Source organism: Mastigoproctus giganteus, chromosome 6 (assembly GCF_048544385.1).
Source record: "Mastigoproctus giganteus isolate SK-2022 chromosome 6, ASM4854438v1, whole genome shotgun sequence".
Lineage (NCBI taxonomy): Eukaryota > Metazoa > Arthropoda > Arachnida > Uropygi > Thelyphonidae > Mastigoproctus > Mastigoproctus giganteus.
In genome coordinates, this window is record NC_143580.1 from 38,685,292 (window position 1) to 38,708,608 (window position 23,317).

General features: G+C 38.5%; 1 protein-coding gene across 1 annotated transcript in view; it reads right to left on the minus strand.

Annotated features, from left to right (window-relative positions):
- Window positions 1–23,317, minus strand: part of LOC150084176 (cyanocobalamin reductase / alkylcobalamin dealkylase-like) — a 42,293-nt gene that overhangs the window by 11,551 nt on the left and 7,425 nt on the right. Inside the window, exon 3 of the mRNA XM_090376146.1 lies at window positions 7,078–7,233. Within this exon, the coding sequence (XP_090232272.1) occupies window positions 7,078–7,233 (156 nt within the window). The remainder of the gene's footprint in view (window positions 1–7,077; window positions 7,234–23,317) is intronic.

The following is a 23,317-nucleotide window of genomic DNA, read 5'->3' on the forward strand; positions in this document are numbered from 1 at the left end:
CCAAAGGCATAATTTCACACACTTCCAACTGAGTCCCATTTCCTCAAACAGTTTGAGAATCTAAACAGGGTTTTTCATCTTCATTTCCTCTCAGTAGTGAATGATTGACTCACTACTGAGAGGGCCCTCAAATTTTAAAGCGATTTCTCTCTTTTTTTTTTTAACACCACAATCTACACTATTAAGCACTTCCACTTTTTCACACTACACTCAAGGATTTCCTCTTAGACACTGTAAGGTTACTTGCACACCAGTTAAAACAAAGCTGAAATTAGGGACCACTTGTAGATAACATGTAAACAGAGACAAGTGAAATTTGGTGAAAGTGTGGATAACCCATTTCTTCGAAACAACAGATGAATTTCCGAGATAAAGGAAAATCACTCTCTCCTAATTCTTTATTAGGATGCTTACAGTTGAAAATCGTTTGACCAGAGCCAATGCCCATGTTGGGAATATGTCTTAATCTTTGCTAATGGCTGTGGACAGCTGACCAGCTGACTTCCCGGCATAGTAGTGTATAAGTTGTATAGGTTTTACTTCTTTTTAGCTATTGCTGATCCACTGCTGGGCAAAGGCCTCTTCCATCTTTTTCTATCCTGTGCCATGGTTGGCCAGTTTCCTCCTGCAGGGTTTTACAGGCACCATTAAATTGTAAAAATGCTTTAGCTCTTAATTCGTGGAATTAAAGCCTTTAGCTAAAGGGATTAATTCTTAATTTGTGCTTTCTACAGCATCAGCTTTATTGCCTAAAGGCCAGAGGTGCAAAGTGTATCCAGGTTTCTCAAAATCAGTTTGTTATATGGAAATTTTCTTTGGTATAGGGAAACTATTTTCAATGTAATGACCAAGGGAAAATCAAAAAAAGTTAGCTACATAGAAAATTTCACTATATGGAAGTTCATTAAAGAGAGGTCTGACTGTATATAGTGTGTTTGTCATAGATAAACATACATTATAACAGTAACTGGGGATCCATACTCCTGCTTGCTTGCTCTGCAAAATGGTCAATGTCACGAAAAGTATTTTGAATCTTGATCAATAATTTACATAAATTTTTGTATAGGAGATCAACTGAAAAGATAAAATGAAAAATGTGTATTAACCTATTTCTTATCTTTTGGATATATAGATGGCAATTCTTTGTACATGATACTGCAAATTGGACTCCACAAGATCCTTCAGAGGTATATTTTAAATTTTGATACTAGCCACTGTACAATGTCAACACAGAACCAAGTACACCAGATATTCAAAGAGCAGCTTATTCTGATCTAAGCTAAGATTATTTCTACTGAACACTTGGCCCCTAACATTTTTTGTAATATTAGGGTTTTAGCAGCATTAGTGACTAAGCCATATTTCTCTGTAAACTGTGTTCTGTGGCAGATTTTTTTGTTTGCTGGATGAAAACCATGTTACCCTCACCTGGAACTAACTCAGCCACATTGTGAAAAAGGCCCATAAAATTTCCTCACTTCATCAACAGAACTCTGAACTCAAGTCTTTTCAACCCAGTGTGGGAAGGACAGCGATTCCACCAAATGTGCTACCCACGAGCAGCCCCCTTATATTTTTTGAATGTCATAGGCAAAAGTCCACATGAGGAAAATGATTTTCTATTGTGAATAAGGGGTAAATCACAGCTGTCCATCATATTCAGTATTATTATATGGAGAACAATAATGCTGTTACCATGCATCGAACCAGTTAAGACTGAACAGTAAATGATCATTTTTTAACTTTCTGAATGGTCAACTGGATCCTCTTACGGAGGTGGCATTAATACAGATATTTCATATCAACATCATAACAGCACCTATTTTCAAAACCAGTCTTTGTGGAATAACCTAGAAATTGAAAAATAGCCCAGGTACTCAAGTTGATAGTGCAACACATTGCATCACTGTCTATCCCATGACTGGTTCCAACTGCCCAGGAACTAATAAAAATATATAGAAAATTATAAAGCTATATATAGAAAATTATGATATAGAAAGATTGAAATTCATATTGTCATATACATTTTATTAAATAAACAATTGTGTTTATGTTAAAAATAACTTATTTTAGTTATCCTGTTTTTTTTCATCTCCCCACTGTTAACCCAATAATCAGGAGTTTACTGTAATAAGAGATAGATTGAACTTAAAATACGGGTTAGCCCTGAACTATTAATAGTTTTTTCTCGATATAAAATTTTGAACAAAAAAAAAAAAAAAAAAAAAAAAAAAATATTCAAATTACGGTAAAGCAATATTAGATGAATGGATTTCATGTCAGTTAATTTCTACAGTCAAACCACATTTATCTAAAAAAAATAATAAATAAATAAAAACCACTAATCTTTTATATTATATAAGCAATAAAATTCTGTTTCAATAAATATCCAACAGGAATTGGTTATGAAAAGCACTCTACGGATTTCTGATCACATGTAGCAACAGTATTAAACTTGCTATCGCTATAATATAAATTCACAAGAGAGAAAGAAAGAAGAAGAAAAAAAAAAAAAAAAAGCCAGCAGACCTGCAGACCTGTATTTTTTCCGATGTATAGTATGCAGTGGCAACAACATTCATTTTAATTGTTAACAAAATTGCAATCCATTTTTGGTATTCCATCTTCCCCATTTAAGCTTTATAGCAATAACACAGGGCCTACTATTATTTCTTAAGCAACACCCTTGAAACCTGCAACATACACCGTGGCTAAGCATAACAATATTTTTTGTGAGCAGTCAAATATAGGCATTTCCTTACATCCAACAGACAACTTATGAACACTACTGCTGCAAGGAAATTTAAATAGCTTGCATGTGTCATGTGACCCAGTGTTTTACACAGACTAACAGCAGACATCTCCAACAGTCACTTGCTGTATATTTGCAACAGCAGAATAAATAACAATACGGCTGAGGACATTGAGAGTCAAGAAACTGTGCCCGCAATGTAATGTAATAACATCATGATCTTCAACGAATATATTTCTAAGGCTGCACATTAACTGCATTTCAATTCATTCAACATCTGGATATAATACGGTAGACTTCATAAAATATATCGTTGCAAACCTCTTTGATAGTAAGCTGCCTATTTCACTTGACTATGAAAAAAGCACTCATCTTGTAAACGAGGTCATTTAAACAAGTGTGATGCATAATGCTCATAAAACCAATTTTGAATATGGAATAACAGCTAGGCCTAGAGAGCACAAAAATATTTTCAGCTTAGAGGTTTCCTAAGCCATAACTTATATATCCTCATTATATAGAGTCTGTAAATTTTGTGTCTTTGGTTGGGTTGCCAGTTTCACTGGACAAAAAACAATGATTTATTTATCCAAAGAAATGAAAACAAAATATTTTAAATTATAATTTCCTTTAAAATCAAACAAATTACAATAAGAAAGAAACTATTTATGTCATACAAACATTAAGGAATGTTTATTCTTCATCATTATCCACTGATAATGATGAATACTAATGAGATCATGTTTGCTTATATTTTAGCATTAAATCAGATCACACACCAACCATAAGAGAAAGTATTTACTGTAACTAAAATATTTACATATTCAAATAAAATAAAATAAATAAATATTTACAAAAACTGCTATTATATTAAATTAAATTATATACATATAAAACATTAAAACTGTAATAAAATCCTTGAGATAAAATACACTAAAATAAACCGGATTAAAAGCGATAAAAATCTCTGGAGCTTTCGGAGGCATCCGCCTCCTTCTTCAGCAGTAACAAAACTTCCTGCAGCACGTCCATATATAACAGGCTCACAGTACCTATACACGTGGTGCAGTCGGCGCATGGTCTGAACTGGAAGCGGAAATAGCTCGGGAACGCGTTAAGCAAAACCGTTCATCCGTACTTAGGATGATAGTTTCAAACAGAGGATGCATACGCATACCTCTGTCCCTATTCATAATATTGTGGTCGGATGAACAGATTCGTAGGCTCTCGAGCCATTTACGGTTCCAGAACCCATGCGCTCGATCCACGATAACCGCATCCTGTGGGGAAATTTGATGCTGCTTCTCCCAAAAATGCTCGGCCACAGCGGACTTATTGTAATCAGCGGTTTTTATAGCATTTGCATGCTCCCCCAGACGATCCTTGAGCCGTCGTTTTGTCTCGCCCACATAACATTCCCCACAATCCGGGCATTTTATCCTGTATACTACTCCACTACTCAGGTCCTTTGCTATTGGGTCTTTTACCTGAGACAACACTGTGTGCAACCTCCGCCCTGGAAGCTGCACACAGCGTGTTTTATAACCCCGCAAAACTCTAGCGAGATGCTCAGTAACGCCCGGATAGTAAGGAATGTATGCGGTAGCCACAGGAACAAACGGTTCCTGACGGTTAGACTCCATTCCTTTACTAAATCTGTCTATGATCCTCTGGGGGTATCCGCATTTTCTAAGGTCTGCTGTGACCCGTCTAATTTCACATTCTTTGTCCTCAGAGGTGGTGCAGTGTGACCCTGCTCTATCTAGTAGAGCTTTCACTACACTAATCTTATGCTGCCCAGCTTGTGCTGAACTATAATGGGTGTACTGGCCTCTGCACATAGGTTTTTTAAACACAGAAGTTTTGAGCCTAGGGCCTATCCTAGAGACCAGTACATCCAAGAAAGGAAGGGTACCTCCTGTTTCCACCTCTGAGGTAAATTGTATAAATTGGGAGAAGCTATTAAGCCAATGGAGTGCATCATCCATTGGCTTAATAGCTTCTCCCAATTTATACAATTTACCTCAGAGGTGGAAACAGGAGGTACCCTTCCTTTCTTGGATGTACTGGTCTCTAGGATAGGCCCTAGGCTCAAAACTTCTGTGTTTAAAAAACCTATGTGCAGAGGCCAGTACACCCATTATAGTTCAGCACAAGCTGGGCAGCATAAGATTAGTGTAGTGAAAGCTCTACTAGATAGAGCAGGGTCACACTGCACCACCTCTGAGGACAAAGAATGTGAAATTAGACGGGTCACAGCAGACCTTAGAAAATGCGGATACCCCCAGAGGATCATAGACAGATTTAGTAAAGGAATAGAGTCTAACCGTCAGGAACCGTTTGTTCCTGTGGCTACCGCATACATTCCTTACTATCCGGGCGTTACTGAGCATCTCGCTAGAGTTTTGCGGGGTTATAAAACACGCTGTGTGCAGCTTCCAGGGCGGAGGTTGCACACAGTGTTGTCTCAGGTAAAAGACCCAATAGCAAAGGACCTGAGTAGTGGAGTAGTATACAGGATAAAATGCCCGGATTGTGGGGAATGTTATGTGGGCGAGACAAAACGACGGCTCAAGGATCGTCTGGGGGAGCATGCAAATGCTATAAAAACCGCTGATTACAATAAGTCTGCTGTGGCCGAGCGTTTTTGGGAGAAGCAGCATCAAATTTCCCCACAGGATGCGGTTATCGTGGATCGAGCGCATGGGTTCTGGAACCGTAAATGGCTCGAGAGCCTACGAATCTGTTCATCCGACCACAATATTATGAATAGGGACAGAGGTATGCGTATGCATCCTCTGTTTGAAACTATCATCCTAAGTACGGATGAACGGTTTTGCTTAACGCGTTCCCGAGCTATTTCCGCTTCCAGTTCAGACCATGCGCCGACTGCACCACGTGTATAGGTACCGTGAGCCTGTTATATATGGACGTGCTGCAGGAAGTTTTGTTACTGCTGAAGAAGGAGGCGGATGCCTCCAAAAGCTCCAGAGATTTTTTATCGTTTTTATCGCTTTTAATCCGGTTTATTTTAGTGTATTTTATCTCAAGGATTTTATTACAGTTTTAATGTTTTATATGTATATAATTTAATTTAATAGCAGTTTTTGTAAATATTTATTTATTTTATTTTATTTTAATATGTAAATATTTTAGTTACAGTAAATACTTTCTCTTATGGTTGGTGTGTGATCTGATTTAATGCTAAAATATGAATTTTCCCAACCTCAGAGGCCTTTTTCAGGATATGTTTGCTTATGATCTCATATTTTGTTTCCAATGTTATTCCTCTTCACTGTTTCTTTTTATTAATATCACTCTCTGTACTATTACTTCATTTTAGCATACTGTACAGTATTAATAAGTGAAATAAATTTGAAATAAGACAAGACAGCAAAAATGAAGAGCAATACAACCACTCTTTGTAATGTCAGTGTGGTAAGTGCTTTAAGTTGAGTCAGTGAGACACTCATCTGCCTGAACAAAAACAAATGCACAGTAGTATGCATAGCTATACAATACTACTGTAGTATTGTATAGCTATGAGTATGGCTTGAAATGCTGTATTTATGAATATTTAGCATTTGTTTATTACGATTAATGTTCATATTTTTGATTTTGTTGATACTTGAAGAAAAAGAACTTGTAAAGTAAAAACTTGTAAAGCAGGAAGTACTGATATATCATTCCAGCTGATATCACAACTCATCCAACTATGCCAGCCGCCTTCACAAAATTGTAATACGTGGCAATGTATAGGACCCCCCCCCCCCCACTGAAGCATCAATATTTTATCACTAGGATGCACACTAAACATCATTTTAGCTTTTTTCTAGTAACATAGGCTACTAGTGTGATATCTCCATGGAACACAAATACACTGAAGTTAACTGGTTTACTATACTTGGCCATAAATTCTACTGGAATTTCTCTTATTTTCCATGATAGTACTAACACAGGAGAATGGTGAACTTTCAAGTTTTTAGATAGCAGAAAACAAATGATGGAAAGCAGTGTTTCACATAACAAACTGTATTTGGTTGGGCAAAATGGAGTAATGTAAATGATATCATGTAGCCACATAGGCCAACTCAGTTTACACAAAGCAAACAACAATATAAACAGGGGAAAAAACAAAAAAAAGCAGCACAATACAAGACTAAAGGTATTATTAAAAAGGTATATACAAAGAGTAACAACTAACGCAAGAGGAAGAATCCCATCAGCATTGAGCATGCTCAAACCTTTCAAAGCTTTATACACCTCAATCAGATCACCTCACAAAATTATAAAAACATTTATAAATTTAAACTTGAAAAAAATACCTTATTCTTTTCCCAAGGATCATATTTCAGATCACATCTCTGATAAAAGTATGCAGCTCCAGAAATATGACCAACAGTCTGCATCAAAATCTTTGGTCTTCTGTTCGGATACATTTGAAAATCATGAATGACCTCTACATCATGAAAGGGAATGGCCTAAACAGATAAATAATACTGTAATTATACAGACAAACAATATAATATTTGTTATAAAATTTTCCAAATTATACATACTCTTAATTATGGCAGTAGTACTATAATGTCCATAGTTTATTAACTCCATTTCCACTTTATTTTATTTTTTTGACATTCAAGTTTCACAAGAGTTTTATTTTATATTTTGAGGCTGAAGGCAAAAGTTGGAACAATTTCATACAAAACAATTCAAACAAGATTATGAAACAACTGGGATCTTTACTAATTTGCAGTTTGATTTTTAATAACAAAATCTCATTTAATACAGATTATGGTTTGCATTAACATGGTTCTTCTTAAACTATAGGTGTAAATTTACTGATGGTCAAGCAAGGATGAGATATATTACTATTTCACTTGAGCTGAGGCCACCATTTTAAATGCAGCAAAAAAAAAAAAAAAAATCCACCACCCAATTTCAGTCTAAAAGACCCAAAAGAAATTGATGCAGTGATTTTAGATTCTTGGCCCAGGGGAGACTGTAACCCATTATAATTCGTTATCAATTATGAACTTTGCTATCTAGCATAATGTTCTAAAATATTACAAAATACATCATCTTTAGCATCTCTGGACATTGGAAGTCTTATTGCTGCCTTCACAATACTTGTTCTTTCTGGGGGGCGCTAGTGCCTTGATCAGTGCAATCATGCATTCAGCGGGGGAAAAAAACAAAGAAAGAAAAGGTTCCAACTAGGAACAAGGTATTGTTGAAACGAAAGCAATGTTATACAGTTATTTTTTATTTATTATTTATTTTTTTTTATGTAAATCCCAAACACAAGAGGTATTAGAACCTATAGTACTTAGTACCGTGCTTGGGTTGGAGGTTGAGAAGACAAAAGAAGATATTTGTTGACACTGGACTTGAACTTCTGTAGACTGTAATTTTCAGGAAATACGTATGAAGTAAGGTTGTTACAGAAAACGGCAGTTGAATGAATAAACGAGTAAGATGAAAAGTTGGTTCTGTGAGTTTGAAGTTAGACAGTAAATGGATGTTGGCTGGTAGCGACACGTGTTCGGACTGTTTTGAAAAAGAGAGCGGGAATTATAGAAGCCAATTCAGAAGAACAGCGCCCATGGAAATATCTGTAGAAGAGGCATGCAGCAGAAACAGTACGTCTATGAGAAAGCAAGTGGAGAGACACTGTTAGGGATGAATCATTAATTAACCTAACTGCTCTCTTCTAAACGGAATCAAGAAGCCTGAGAGAGGTTTTGGGGGCACCACCCCAGATGTGAGAACAATATTCCATGGCAGGGCGGATTTGCGATTTATACAGAGTGAGCAGCTGTTTGGAAGAAAAGTAATGCCAAGAGCAAAAGAGAAAACCAAGTTTTTTAGATGCAGAGGAAGCAATATTTGTAATGTGCTTGTGCCAAGAGAGATTAGAAATCAGGGTAATCCCCAAAAGAGATATATCATTTTGCCTAGAAATCAGAGTGTCACTAACGGTAAGCATAGGAGCAGAAGAATCCTTTTTGCGAGAAATAAGACAAGACTGAGTTTTAGAAGGGTTGAAATCAACTAAGTTGTCTTTGCCCCACTGGAGAATTACCTGAAGATCGGCATTTAAGGAATTGGTAGCAGAGTTTTGAGAAGTTGAAGCTGATTGAGCAGGACAAGGTTTCTCAAAATGGAACGTGGAATGCAATGTGCTATCATCGGCAAAACTATAGATAGGATTTCCAGTCAATGGAAGAAGGTCATTAATATACAAGAGGGAAAAGAGTGGGGGAAAGAACTGAACCTTGGGGGACACCGGCATTAGTGGAGAAGTTAGAAGACAGAGAGCCATCTACCATCATCCTCAGTGAGCGATCAGAGAGAAAACCTGATAACCAATTACTGAAAACAGTTGGCAAACCATAAGATGGAAGCTTGTTTAGAAGACCTTTATGCCAAACACGATCGAAAGCTTTTGAGATGTCAAGAGCAACTACTTGTGTTTCACCGAACCTTTCCATTGAATTAGTCCATAAATGGGTAACATAAGTCAGAATATCACCAGTGGATCGACACTGACGGAATCCATACTGGCAATCGTTGATCAGACAGAAGATTTCTATGTAGTTTAAGAGTTGGCGGTTAATTGATTTCTCCATTACTTTAGAAAGAGAAGTAATTGCAATGGGACGATAATTGGATGGGAGGGATTTGTCACCCTTTTTAGGAACTGGCTGGATATGAGCAAATTTCCAAGCAGAAGGAAAAACAACTTTGGAATAAGAAAGTGAAAATAGGCGGCAAAGAATAGGAGTAAGTTCAGGAGCACAGGTTTTGAGAACAAGTGGAGAAATACAGTCAGGACCTGGAGCTTTCTTAGCATCAAGATTCATCAAAATCATTCTGATATCCTTATGACGGAAGACCACAGGAGGCATTGAATGGAGCATGTTGGGAATGGTGGGAGGTGTTTTACCAAGGTCATTAATACATGAGCTGGAAGAAAAATGGGATGCTAGCAGGTCAAGCTTTATCTTGGCTGAAGTGACAACAGAACCATCTGGTTTGGACAGAGGTGGGAGCAGAGATGGGCAAAAGTTGCGGCCAATAGCTTTGGCAAGAGACCAGAATGCTCAGCTACCATTAGGGCAAGAAGCAAGTTTTTTACTCTTAGCCTGTTCAAACTCTAGTTTGGATTGATTAATAACTGCTTTACGATTGTTGCAAGCTTTGGTGTAGGCAGAAAATGAAACTGAAGAATTAGAAACAAGCCAATTACGATATGCAACATTCTTCTCTTGAACAGCCTTAGCACATTTATTGGAAAACCAAGGTTTATATAAAGGACGAGATTTTAAAGTGGAGTGTGGGATAAAGGATTCCATTCCTGCAAGAATAATTTCACTGACACGATCTGAGCAAACAGTGACATCAGAACTTTTGAAACAGTAATCCGACCAAGGAAAAGAAGTCTCGCAGGTCATCCCATTTTGCATTCTTGTAATGCCAAACAACACGAGGTTGGGAATAGCCATAAGATAAAGGTTCCAATTAAAGGAACCCTTGATAAATTTTTTTAGACAAATTTTGGAAAGACCAAGAAATGGATAATACAAAGGGTAAAATTTCAAACATAATTTCTGAAACGCCAGAACAACTTCAAACAGAATCTACAGATGCTGATAAAGATGACTTACTGGTCAACGAACTGACAGACAAGACAGAAGACCCCAAGCTGACCCCCACCCCGAAAAAGAAACATAAGATTTGTTGCCCTCAAAACTGATCGGGAAACAAGATCTCAAATGGAGGCAAAGGAACAAGAGGAAATCTAATCTACCCAGACAGAAAACACTAATGAGTCCAGCAAACTGACTTCCCAGTGATTGACCCAGCTCTACCTAAAGGCCCATTCTAGACCAAGTTTTGAAACTCAGGATACAACTTGAGAACAAACTTAAGGATTCCACAAATAGGATTACCGCAGCTCTACATGGTGACCTGATTGAACTCTGGACAAAACTGGAAACTATACTCCTGAAGGTCCCCTACCAATCGGAGGTAAATGCTGCCAAATTGGATGCATTCATGCAATGTAGGGGAGGCAAAAATGTCACAGCGTGCCCCTACATACACAGACGCACTGAGGAAACCAAACCAAAAAACCCAACAAGAGTTAATACTGCAACCACACCAAAAAGGAGGACCCTCCTCCCAAAACCGCATCTGGTTCTGCTTAAACCAGTGACTACAGACACCACCCAAACAAGCGAACAAATAAAGGTATCACTATTAACAAACCTGTCCACTCATCTGAAGAATACCCACATAAAATCAATTAGAAAGACTAGACACATGGGACTAATAATTGAAACCAAGACTGAAGAGGATGCATCCCAAATCCTAAACAATGCAAAAATACCCACCTCGGGCCTGCCAGCTGAGCCTCCCAGAGAAAAAGGCCCATCTGTAATAATCTTTGACATGGAATAAGGAACTTACCCCATCAACAGTTAACACCGAAATCTACCAGAGGAATTTACAGCATCTTTACCCCGACGACGATCCTACTAAACTAATCCTAAATACCAGACCAAGTCATGAGATGGAACCTCAATGAACTGGGTTATGGAATTGTCACCCAAAGCCTGGCAGGCCATTAATCACCAAAGCAGAATACACATAAAGTGGGACAGCCACCACTTCAAAGAGCATGTGGCTGTTTCCAAATGTTTCAAATGCTGCCGCTTTGGCCACACCAGTCACACGTGCACTCAAAAAGAGCCCACTTGTGGTTATTGTGCACAAAAAGGCCACGAATTTCACACATACCCAAATAAATCTGAAGATCCAAAATGTGCAAACTGTAAGGCACAAAACATCCAGTACTTGCATTCCATTAGGGACAGCAATTGTCCAATTTATCTAAAAGCAAAGAATCTACACCAGCAAAGGATCAATTATGGAACCACCATAAACAGCAAATTTCAAACGGAGTACACTTCCTACAAAATAATGCACAAAGGGCAACTGCAGTTGCTGGCCAACTCCGCCACAAAGCAGAAGAAGAAAATACAGACCTACTACTGATACAAGAACCCTACACCCATGCCAAAGGAAGTTAAGGGATGCCCCACCACCTATAAGATCGTACAGTGTCAGGGCGACACCCCCCGGGACAGCTATATTGGTTTGCAATCCAGACTTCACTACAACCAAAATCACCCATTTCTGCCATTCCTGGGCTGCCTGTGTCCACATTATTTCTACCGTTGATGAATTCTACGCTCTATCCATATACTCCAGACCTGGGAATGACATCCTTCCGGTTGTAAATTATCTCCAGAATCTAACTGCTCAACTACCGAATGCCAGGATACTTGTCAGCGCGGACATGAACTGTCACTCTCCAAGCTAATATAGCCAAAGCCAGGAGTGAAGCAGATCCAGAAATGGACAACAACTAGAGGAATATCTTGCCAACAGCACAATATTACAATATTACACAATATTAAATCGCCCAAACACCTTGCCACCTACTCAAGCACACTCTGGGAGTCTACTATAGACAAACTAGATCACTCACTGGGCATATCTCAAACTGGACAGTGCAGGATGGCTGGTTCACTTCAGACCACTACGCCATAACCTTCCAGATGACCAGAGCACTCGATCGCAGTACCCTTCCAAGAATACAACTCCAGAGATTCACCATCACTAAAGCAGATTGGCCACTATTCCAAACTGGTATCACTGCCGTGGCCCGAGATTTCCATGCCCGACATCAACAGATCAGAGATCCAACTGGCATCAAAGGGCCATAACAAGAATCATTACAAACGCAGCCTCCACAGCCATCCCAAGGAAAAAATCTCAGTCAAGAACTGTCCCGTGTGGGAACCGAGACCTGCAGAACCTTCGACAAGAGGTGAACGCCAAAAGAAGAGCGTTCCAAAGTGCCCGTAGGACAGAACCAGAAGTTGAAGCCCTTAAGCAAAGCTACAGGGAAAAGAGGAACCAATACACAACACTCATAAGCCAAAGGAAAAAACTAGAATGGGAAAACCTAGTCTCTACAGTGGGAAATGATAAACCCTGGGGGGTGGTGTACAAAATCACCACAAATAGACTTCCCAGGGATGAAGTTATTCACTCCACCAAAACCCAACTAAATCAAACAACCACCAACTGGAGAGAATCCATAAACATCCTGAATACTGTTTTTTGCCCAGCAGTAAATCCTTCAACACTGCAGCAGATCCAACTATGCAAAAGCAATGAAAACTACTTCACGTTCAGACTGAAGAACCCTTCTCGGAACAGGACTTGCACCTCACTGCCCATCTAACAAAAAATAGAAAGACTCCAGGCCTCGACCAATTAGAACCTGAAATCATAAAGAAAGCCATCGAATACGTTCCGCAGCTCTTCTTAAACCTGTTCAACCACTGCCTATGAAAAGGCTGCTTCCCACTCGACTGGTGTACAGCTAATCCTAAAAAAATCCATCCAAAAGACAAGACTTACCAGAATCTTACCATCCAATTGCCTTACTATCAGTCATAAGTAAAGTATTCGAATACATGTTGAAACAAAGAACTGAGAAGTATTACTCTGCAGCAAACCTATTCTCTGACAACCAATATGGCTTCAGGAAAGGTAGATCTACTATTGATGCCCAGGATCAAATTATAAATGCAGCCAACGCCTGTGAACAAAAATATTTCCTTGTCATCTGTGTCGACTTTGCTGGGATGTTCGACACCCTTTGGTAGCCAAGCGTCCTGGCAAGGCTCAGAAGGGCAAATCTTCCTACAAATATCTTAAATGCATTGCACAGTATCTCTCGCACAGGAAAATCACTGAAAGCCCCATACACTCAAGTCACATGACAGGTGCACAGAGACTGTCCACGGGGATCAATTCTCGGCCCCATGTTATGGAACATGGTACTTGACGAGTTTCTGCAAAAAGACCTAGGAAACGTTACATCTTTGGCTTATGCCAATGACCTGGCCTTGATGCAGGCAGGAAGACACAACTGGAAGCTTCCGGAAACAGAGCATCCGAAACTCTACAGCAATCAGCAACTGAACACAACCTACAAATCTCTGCCACTAAAACCTGCTCAGTCTTACTAAAGGGACACCTGCACCCCACCACAGATAAAGATTCAAAATAAAACAGTTCAAATGGACTGTTTTATTAAATACCTGGGTCTCCTGCTGGATAATAACCTTACTTTTAAACCACACCTCAAGTACCTGCAGAAGAAAATTAAAAACTATGCTTCACTGTTTGCCAGGATTACCAGGAAAGACTGGGGCTGAAAAGGAGAACCCTCAGTCTATTCTACAAGACAGTCTTTCTACCCGCTATTACATATGCCACTCCAGTCTGGTACAACAGACCCACAATGGCCTCAATCAACGGAAGCTAGAAACTATCCAGAGGACAATATTACTGACAACTTTTCATGCCTGCTGCACGGTCAGCACTCACGCCCTGTAGGCCCTAGGGGGACTCTTCCCCCTGGACCTGGAGGTAGGCGGTCTGGCATCCTAATCAACCTGACCAGAGGAAAGGCTACCACCTTCCGAGACTTCATCTCAAACACAGCAAACAACCACAAAATGGAAACTCTACGTTTGACCGAATATTTACATGACCTCTGGCAGCAATGCTGAAATGATAGCACAAAGGGTGCCATTATCAAAAAATTCATTCCAAACCTCAGAAAAACTCATCCAGAAATGCCGGTCTAGCTTTCCCCAGGCCTACTGTCCTCATACCTACTCACTGGGCATGTGGCCATCAGAGGAAAGTTAATAACAATGGATTAACAGACAATCTACAAAGACCTCAGATGTGCATTAATTACCAAAATACACTTTAATCCAAAGGACCAAGAGCATTACCTCTTGGAATCCAGCGAGATCTATAATGCCTTTACCAACTTCACACAGGAACTCTTTTACAGACGAAGGACCCTCCCACTGCCATAATCTTGGCTTATATTACCACTGTACATCAGAACTGAGGACAGAGCACAATCCCAACAGCGAATACCAACACAAAGGACTCTCCACATATAACGGCTCTAACATGGGACCCCCAGTGGTGAGCTGTGAATATTTTAACAATGGGCTTGCACTTTTGCCCACTTTTTGATGTGAAATATCCTTTTGGAGGGGGGGGAGGGCCTACCAAGTAAATTTGATCGGTCACGGAAGTCACGTCACCCGAGGCATCTGCCAGAGGTGCTTCATACGCTCAGACAACTAGTCTGTGTGGGACACTCACTAGTAGTACGATTAGTTTAGAGCACGTGACGCATTTTTCGTGACCAGTACGATATCTCGAGTTCTAAATTTTTGAATAGTATGACGTCATATACGAAGGATGTTTCACATAAAACCATCTCGTGCTCTACCGCTCGTGCTCGGCAGACGTGCAACTTTTTTTTTTTTTTTTTTTTTTTAACTAGGGAAATATAATGGATACATTTTTTTTTTATGATAAAATTTTAATATTGCAAATAAAAAATAACAAAAATATTTCCCATATTACAAATAACGAATTATCACAAAATATTCTAGAATATAAAAACAAATATTACATAAAAAACAAACTGTTCTAGAAAAGGTACACAAAAATCACAGATTACATGAAAAAAAATACTGCACAAATATTCAAGAAAATTTTCTTTTAAAAACTGCCATATGAAATTTACTTCTTTATTAATACTGACATAACGAACTGGATCAAATTGAAGCAATGGTTTCCATTTAGCTGTATGGTCATCATAATCTGCAACGTGTTTAATTTTCAACATTATTCATTCATTTACACGATATTATTCATTACGCTCATACGCTAAAAGCTTGCTCAGTTTCAGCACTGCTAATCGCAATGGTTTTAAAGATATTCTGGCTTTCTTAATTGTAAAGGGAATTTCACTCAATTTTAAAGATAAACTGTCTTCGACAAAATCTCTAAAATCATTAATTTTTATTTCGTATTTTATCAGAAAACAAATTTCTTATTCTGTTTTCAGTCTTGCCACAGAGATGAAAGTTCTTTTAAATTCCACGATTTCTGGTAGAATATGTTTAAAATTTCTTTCAATGGTATGATTATTTTCTTTATTTAATTTAAAATCACCCTGTTGCATTAATAACTTATCCTTTACAGATAAAACAATGTATTTAATAACTTGTCACGAGGTAATTTTACTGTTCTTACTTTCGATTTTGATTCCTTCAAATTCTTTCCACTTCAACATGCTCTCAATTTTAGCTTCATATTTTCCTTCAGTATTTTTCAAATTGGCAATAGCAGTGATAGTTCGAATAATTAATTTATCTGCTTTTGCCATAGTGAATCCGTAAAGCTTCTGAAATGTAAAAGCTCCTGCAGGATGTTGATCATTAGTGCTAAATGGTTAAGAAATTCCAGATGATTTAAAAGTCACTTTAACAATCTCAAATAAAAATAAATTTTCTGTTTATACTCCAGGGCCACCACATGGTCAGAGGAGTTCACAAGATAGAGAGAATGCAAAAAACAGCACCGCATTCAGCAGTCACGGTGCTTGAACCCGGGTCACTCAAGGCACATGTACCTATGCACTCACGCGCCTGACCCTCTACAGTGGCTTCTGATTCAAAATGTTTGCACAATGCAGGATAATTCCCTTAACCCACAATTACCATTCGCAAGCTACAAGCTGCTCTTCGTAGCCTGAACACACCACCGATCTTTGTAGTTTCCACATCAAGTTCTTTAGCAATCAGCCTTAATTCGCGCTAGTTTTTTGGAGACTGGTAATGCAGTTTTTTTTTTTTTTAATTATTGCCTGTATGCCATTATATTTTAGAACATTTTCTACGCAGTGAAAGGCTCGACAAAGTTTTGAAATCTGTCAACATTTCATCTTAGTTGCCTCAATTCCCCCCCCCCACATTGCTACTGTCACTAGTTCTTTGAATACTGTGCAAAATATCGGAATCACTCAGATATTCAGCTACTGTGACCATGTAAACATAGGCAGGAGAAACTAGAAGGCATGGATCACTCACTTCTCCGAAAAACAGATGACTTTTTGTCGGAGTAAAGGGGAACCACAACACATGTTGATCAGTGGCTATTATCCATGTCAGGTATCTTCTTAATCCTCTGACTGGCTATGGAAAGCATATTGACTAGTGCAACTTCTCGGAATGTGGCTGCATAAGTTTTACGGACACCACTAACATTGTAGAATGTTAATGCCTTTCACCCTTAATTCGCTTTCTAATTACCTAAATTGCCTAAAGGCCAGAGATAAGAACAATGCATACAGAGTTGTCTGTCCTAATCCGTTCGTTACATGGAAATTTTATTCGTTCAACAAACTACTTTAAATGTAATTACCAAGGGGAATTTTAAAAAATTCGGTATAAAGAAGTTGGTTAAACAGAGGTCCGACTGTAATTAAATAAAAAATGAAGCAATTTTAAAATACATAACCGATCGATTGCTCCATTAAAATGATGGGAATAGGGTCCCATTCACCCCACCATAGTTTCGGCTCTGAATACTCAATAATTGCGCATTTAGAATTTCATTTGTAAAATAAATGATCGTCTCAACAATGGGCTCGGAAATTTTCAAAAAAAATAACAATGGGCTCTCATGAGCCCATGCAAGCCCACTATAGTTCACCACTGATCCCATGTATGTCACATCGGAACAGACAAACGTCTACTGGTGTCTGATGTCAAGCATGCAGGGATGGCTCCCGCTGGTCCCTCCTCCAAAGACTAAAGAATAAACCATTTTAAAAATCACAATATGAAACCAAAGGTGAGACTTTGTCCCAAAGGAAGGCACAGCCAGGACGTCTCTGCTCCTGAAGGAACAAATGGCCCACTCCACCAACGAAAGCTCCAGAAATGGACCCAAGTACAGAATCTTGTTTTCTCCACAGAATACTGGACTATCTCCGAACCTAACCTCACTACTATTGACTCTCTGAGAGGACTCCCCAGTCTCGCCCCCCCAAATGGACAAAACCTGGACATGGATTACTATGGTGGCCTTGATACAGAGATGGCCTATTAGCGACTCTAAATCCGCTCTCCCTTCAGCGGATCTTTCCTTCCAACTCCCCGGGCGGGAGGAGAGGTTCCTCTCTTCCCTCCCCAAATTTTCACTCTTGGGGGGGTCACCTTCACTATCGGTCCCCTTCTTCCTACTTCACTCCCCCCTAGTCTTCAGTCTCCTCTCCCAATACTTTCTCTTATACAGCGTTTGTCCCACACGTCCAAACTTAAATTACAACAAAATTTTGCCTGACCTTTTAGGCTCCTAGAACTCATCCTTTCAGCATACAACCCCACGCAGTGCTCTTTAACGAAATCTTACCTAAATCAACCGCAATCACTTCAACTTTTTTTTTTAGGTCCTTGCCACTGAAATCCCAGGAAAGTAGGTGGCAGGACCTGCCAGAGTACCACTTACTGGTAACACCTGGCTAGCCTCCACGTGGCAGGGTATGGGCAACATCAGTTCCCAATAGGGGCCCAGCGGCCAATAAGCCAGAGAAAAAGAATGGGCACAACATTTTACACAACCCATAGCCCACAGACTTAAATCTCTGGCTTGACAGTATTCTGTTTCCGATACAATATGCGTACGCGGAGATGGGACAAACCCCAGGTGCTGTTTGACCTGAATATACCTTATACCTGTTCTTTCCTCTCTACCTTCTGCTATTTGTCTCCAAACCTTTCTGCATCATTTCTCACATCTTCCAATCTCTTCCTGGACTTTCTTACAGGTCTTCTCTCATCCAGTTTCATTATAACTATTCTCTTTAGTATTCTGGTTCCTCGTATGCAAGTTACATGACCAACCAATCAATCTGAGCCTGCTGCATTTGATAGTGTATTATTGGTGATTTCTGGTACATTTCATGGATTGCCCCCCACTCCAATTCTGAATATACCACATTGTGTATCAACTACTGGCCCAAAGACCCTTAAGTACTTTCTTTTGAAAAGTTTGCAGCTTCTTTTCCTCCTTAAGACCCAATATACAGATCTCTGACTGTTAGGTTATGTATAACTAATTCTTGCATTTCTAGATACCAGTTCAGATTTTAAAAGTGTTTAACAAGTACATAGATCTATCACTCCATGGTAATCTAATTCAAATCTCATAGTAGTCAGCTCCAGAGTAATCTGACTGACTCCTATTTCAGTTGGTACCAAAACATATAAATCCCTCTACAGTTTTGGACTTGTTTCAGTTTCTTCTAATTTTCAAGTGTTACATTTTTACTTCACTCTTCTTAAAGCCAGTTATTTCAGCAGTTTCAGTTATTTGGTTGAACATTGTTTTTGACTCCTCATTTTTTCCAAAAAGGGCCAAATCATTGTATAGTAGCCAAAACATTCCTGCAGCATACTAGGAAATTTCCATTTGAAAGCTCTTCATACAAAGATCTTCCAAATATGAACCTCACACACAAGGTTCATATTTGGAATTTGTGTGTGTGTACACACAGAAAGAGAGACCACATGGGCCCATTTGATACAAAATACATAACTACTGATAATCCTGTACAGATTGCTGACAATTTGAATAAATATTTTGCGTCTAATTCATGTGTGAATGTTTTTATAGAGGGGAATACCTGAAAGGAAGCTAAAAGAGAAACTGTTCGGCTAAAAGTAAACAAGCACCTGGGACTGATGGAATCCACCCAATTAAATTAAAGCAGCAAAAAAAGCAATCAAACCTTATAATGATAAGAATGCCCTTGGTTCAAGGAAGTCCCTACAAATTGGATATTTGCAGATATCTTTCCCATTCAAAAGGTGAAGTAACTAATTACAGACAAATAGGGTTAACTTCTGTGCCTGAGAAAATAAAAGCCAATAGTAAGAATAAATGCGAGATTGTCTCAAAAGGTGTGGAGCTGCAAGGCAATAACAGCAATGATCTGTTAAGAGTAAATCTTATTAATTTCATTTGGTCTGGCAAATCAAATGACCAAATGTAATTAATTACTACAATGATGTTCTGACATCCTCATAACAATTAAATTAGATTGTTCTGGCATATGATTCCTATTGTTATATAAACTGTACCAAGGTGTATTAAGGGTAAATTACTACTATGAATAAAGGGATAGTTATCTCCTCTCTCTCTCTCTCTCTCTCTCTCTCTCTCTCTCTCTCTCTCTCTCTCTCACACAAGGCTCAGGCTAATAATAACGATTTGTAGAATTTAGTCCTTTCTTGGAAAAAGCACCCCTTCATTCCCCTCACCAATCTTGTTGCCCTTCTCTGTACTTGTTCTAGCAACTTTACCTGTATACAATACTGAAGGTGTGACCTGACCACTGCATTATACAAAGGAATAATTACCCCTTTCTCCCTACTAGCAAAATTCCTGTATATCATTGACAAGACCCCATGACCTGTTCTGGCAGCCTGTCTGTACCGCTCAGAAAACTTCATATCTCCCTGCACAATTACCCCCAGGTATTTTTCATTCTCTACTGCCCTGAGTGTAGTGCCACACAAGTTGGTACTTTTTCCTGGGTTACTTCTACCCATAATGTAGTACTCTGCATTTGTCAATGTCAGTCTTCAGTCAATCTTCAGTTACCACTTCTCAGCCCATCTGCCCACCTTTTCTAGATCCTGTTGCAGTAGCATGCTGTCATTACTATCATTAACAACCCTGCCAACCTTTTTATCATCTGCAAACTTCGACATTAAGCTTGATATACCTTCATCAATATCATTGATAAATATACAAAAGAAAAGTGGACCCAACACCAAACCCTGTGGGACTCCACTAATAACATTAGTCCATGAAGAGCAGCACCCATTCATTATCACTCTGTTTTCTCCCACTCAACCACCCTTTTATCCATTGTAGAAACTTTCCCTTAATGCTACACTACTCCAATTTGTACAGTAGTCTTCCATGTGCAACAGTATCAAAACTTTCCTGAAATCCAACTTTATGATATCAAAATTATTTTTTGCATCCAGTTCATTTGTAACCACATCGTAGTATCCAATCAAATTGGCAAGGCAAGACTTCCTCTTAACAAATCCAAGCTGTGTCTAAATTATTACTGCAGGCTTGTCTAAATGATCCTGCAATGCTTCTTTAACCAGTGACTCCATTATTTTCCCTGGAACAGAAGTTAAACTAACAGGTCTGTAATTACTCATGTCACTCTTTGTTCCCCTTTGTGAATTGGGGATACATTTGCACATCTCCAGTCCGTGGAGACCTCCCCTGAATCTAAGGACGCCCTCATAATTATGGCTAAGGATTTGCTTACTTCCTCTGCTGCCTTTAATATAACTGGATAGATCCCATCCACCCCAGGTGCCTTTCTTATATTTAACTTCAACAATTTCTCCTCAACTTTGCTTTCAGTTATTTCAAAATCACTAACTCCCTATTAGAGTTTAATAAGCTTCTGTTCTTCACTTTTCCCTACAGAATTCTTCATGTGTGAATATGTAGATGCAAAATACTCATTCATTTTGCCAGCTATCTGAGCAGGATCATCAACAGTCAAACCATCAATATCAAGCAGACCAACCTGATTCATCCCCTCCCTTCTAGTCTATATAAGTAAACAAATCTTTGCTGTTTTTCTTTGTATACTTTGCCAAACATTTATTTTAATCTGCCCTCATTTGCCTAACCTCCTTTGTGACTTGATTACAGACTAGCTTATATCTACCATAGGCTTCTGTGTCGCGTGATAATTTATATGCATTCCATGCATTTTTCTTCTCTGTCACGAGTCTCATTAGCTCATCTGACATTCATTTAGGTCTAAAACTTGAACATATTTCTTAGTTGGTATGAAAAGTCTAGTAGCTTCCAAGATTAAATCCTTGATTGCTTCCCATTTAGAATTAGCTGTTGTGACATCATCAGTTGGTCCCACCGTATAGAATTTAAAAACTGTCCAAGACCACTGAAGTCACCTCTACAAAAGCAAAAACTCTTCCCTTTATCCCTGATGGTAGTTACATCTTTAAGTAAATTCCACATCAGTACACTGATCACTGTCACCTAGTGGTTCCTTTATATGCAAATTCTTAATGCACGAATAATCACTGCTGATAATCTGATCAAGAGTATTATTCCTTCTGGTTGCCTCTCGAACATGCTGCTGTAGAAAACAATCATCCAATAAATCCACAAAAGTCTTGCTAGTGTATGAGTGACCAAGTAACAAGTTCCTGTCAATATTTGGGAAGTTAAAATCCCCCATTATAAGACATTCACAACATTAAATGGAGTATGCTACTTCAAGAAGATTTAGATAAACTAAACTGCCATTTTTTTGCAAAAGATGGACTGAAAAATGGTAATTGAGGTTTAACATGGATAAATGCAAGGTTGTATTTGGGTAGAAATAATCCCAGAATAACATACCATTTAGGTAGCACCAAACTGAAGGTAGTTAGTAATGATAATAACTATGGGACATTGTACAGTTTGACATGAAGTTCTCTGAACAGTGGAGGTAAGCGATAGAACAGCTAATGAGATTCTGTCAATGATAGGAACCCTTTTAGCAAGAACACAGCATATAAAGGCATGTTCAGTACAGTTCAGGATATTTATTTATATATATATATATATATATATATATATATATATATATATATATATATATATTTATTTATTCATTTTTCCTGATATCTATCAACAAATAGTCCAAAGTGCATATTATTGATAAAAAGGAACTCAAGATCAAATGCACCTCAGAACAGCTTCACAGAGGAATATGGATGGATGTAAAACAATTATTGAAAACATCTCCCTACACATATCCCACCACCAAAACTGTTCTCCCAGACATTGAAGGACTGATATCAAGAACTACTTCCTCATTTAATACCATCCAGAAAAGTTTTGAGGATGAATTTCGACTCTGAGAACAGAACTTGACTCCACTATTCAATATCCCAATTGTGGTCTGTACATACAGACATTTTTCTGTCGTGTTTGGCTGTTAGTTATATTTTGGTGATTCTGCCCATGAGAGCAAAAACACCAAAAAATAACTTCAGCTTTTCTGCATACATGATTCAACTTTCTTGCACCTATATGTTCCAATAGAATTCTCTTGGAATTCTTCCAAAACCTTTAGATGACACGTTCAGATACACTGAAGAATCTGGGAACCTCCACATTCAGTTGGTCCATCTCCACCTGACAAACATCCACACATTACTGTTGAAATACACCTTGTATTTTATTGTGAGCATATTATTGTAGTTGTCTGTTGAATGCGTGTGGAAAAGGAATTAATTTTTCAACATACAGGTTGTTTCAAGTGAGAGGCACTTGGAGTCTACCTTGCTTATTTTTAGATTTAGGCCATTTGTCGTCTGAACTTTTTTTTTTTTAAAATCATATTTGAGGTTAAAATTGAACCAAGTATTGCCATTTAGATTTTATGATTTCTAAATTTAAACTTAGCCTAATCAACCACTTCCCACTCCCCCAATGGCAAAGTTTCTCCTATCCTTGATTTAGTCTAAAAATGTCATTGGT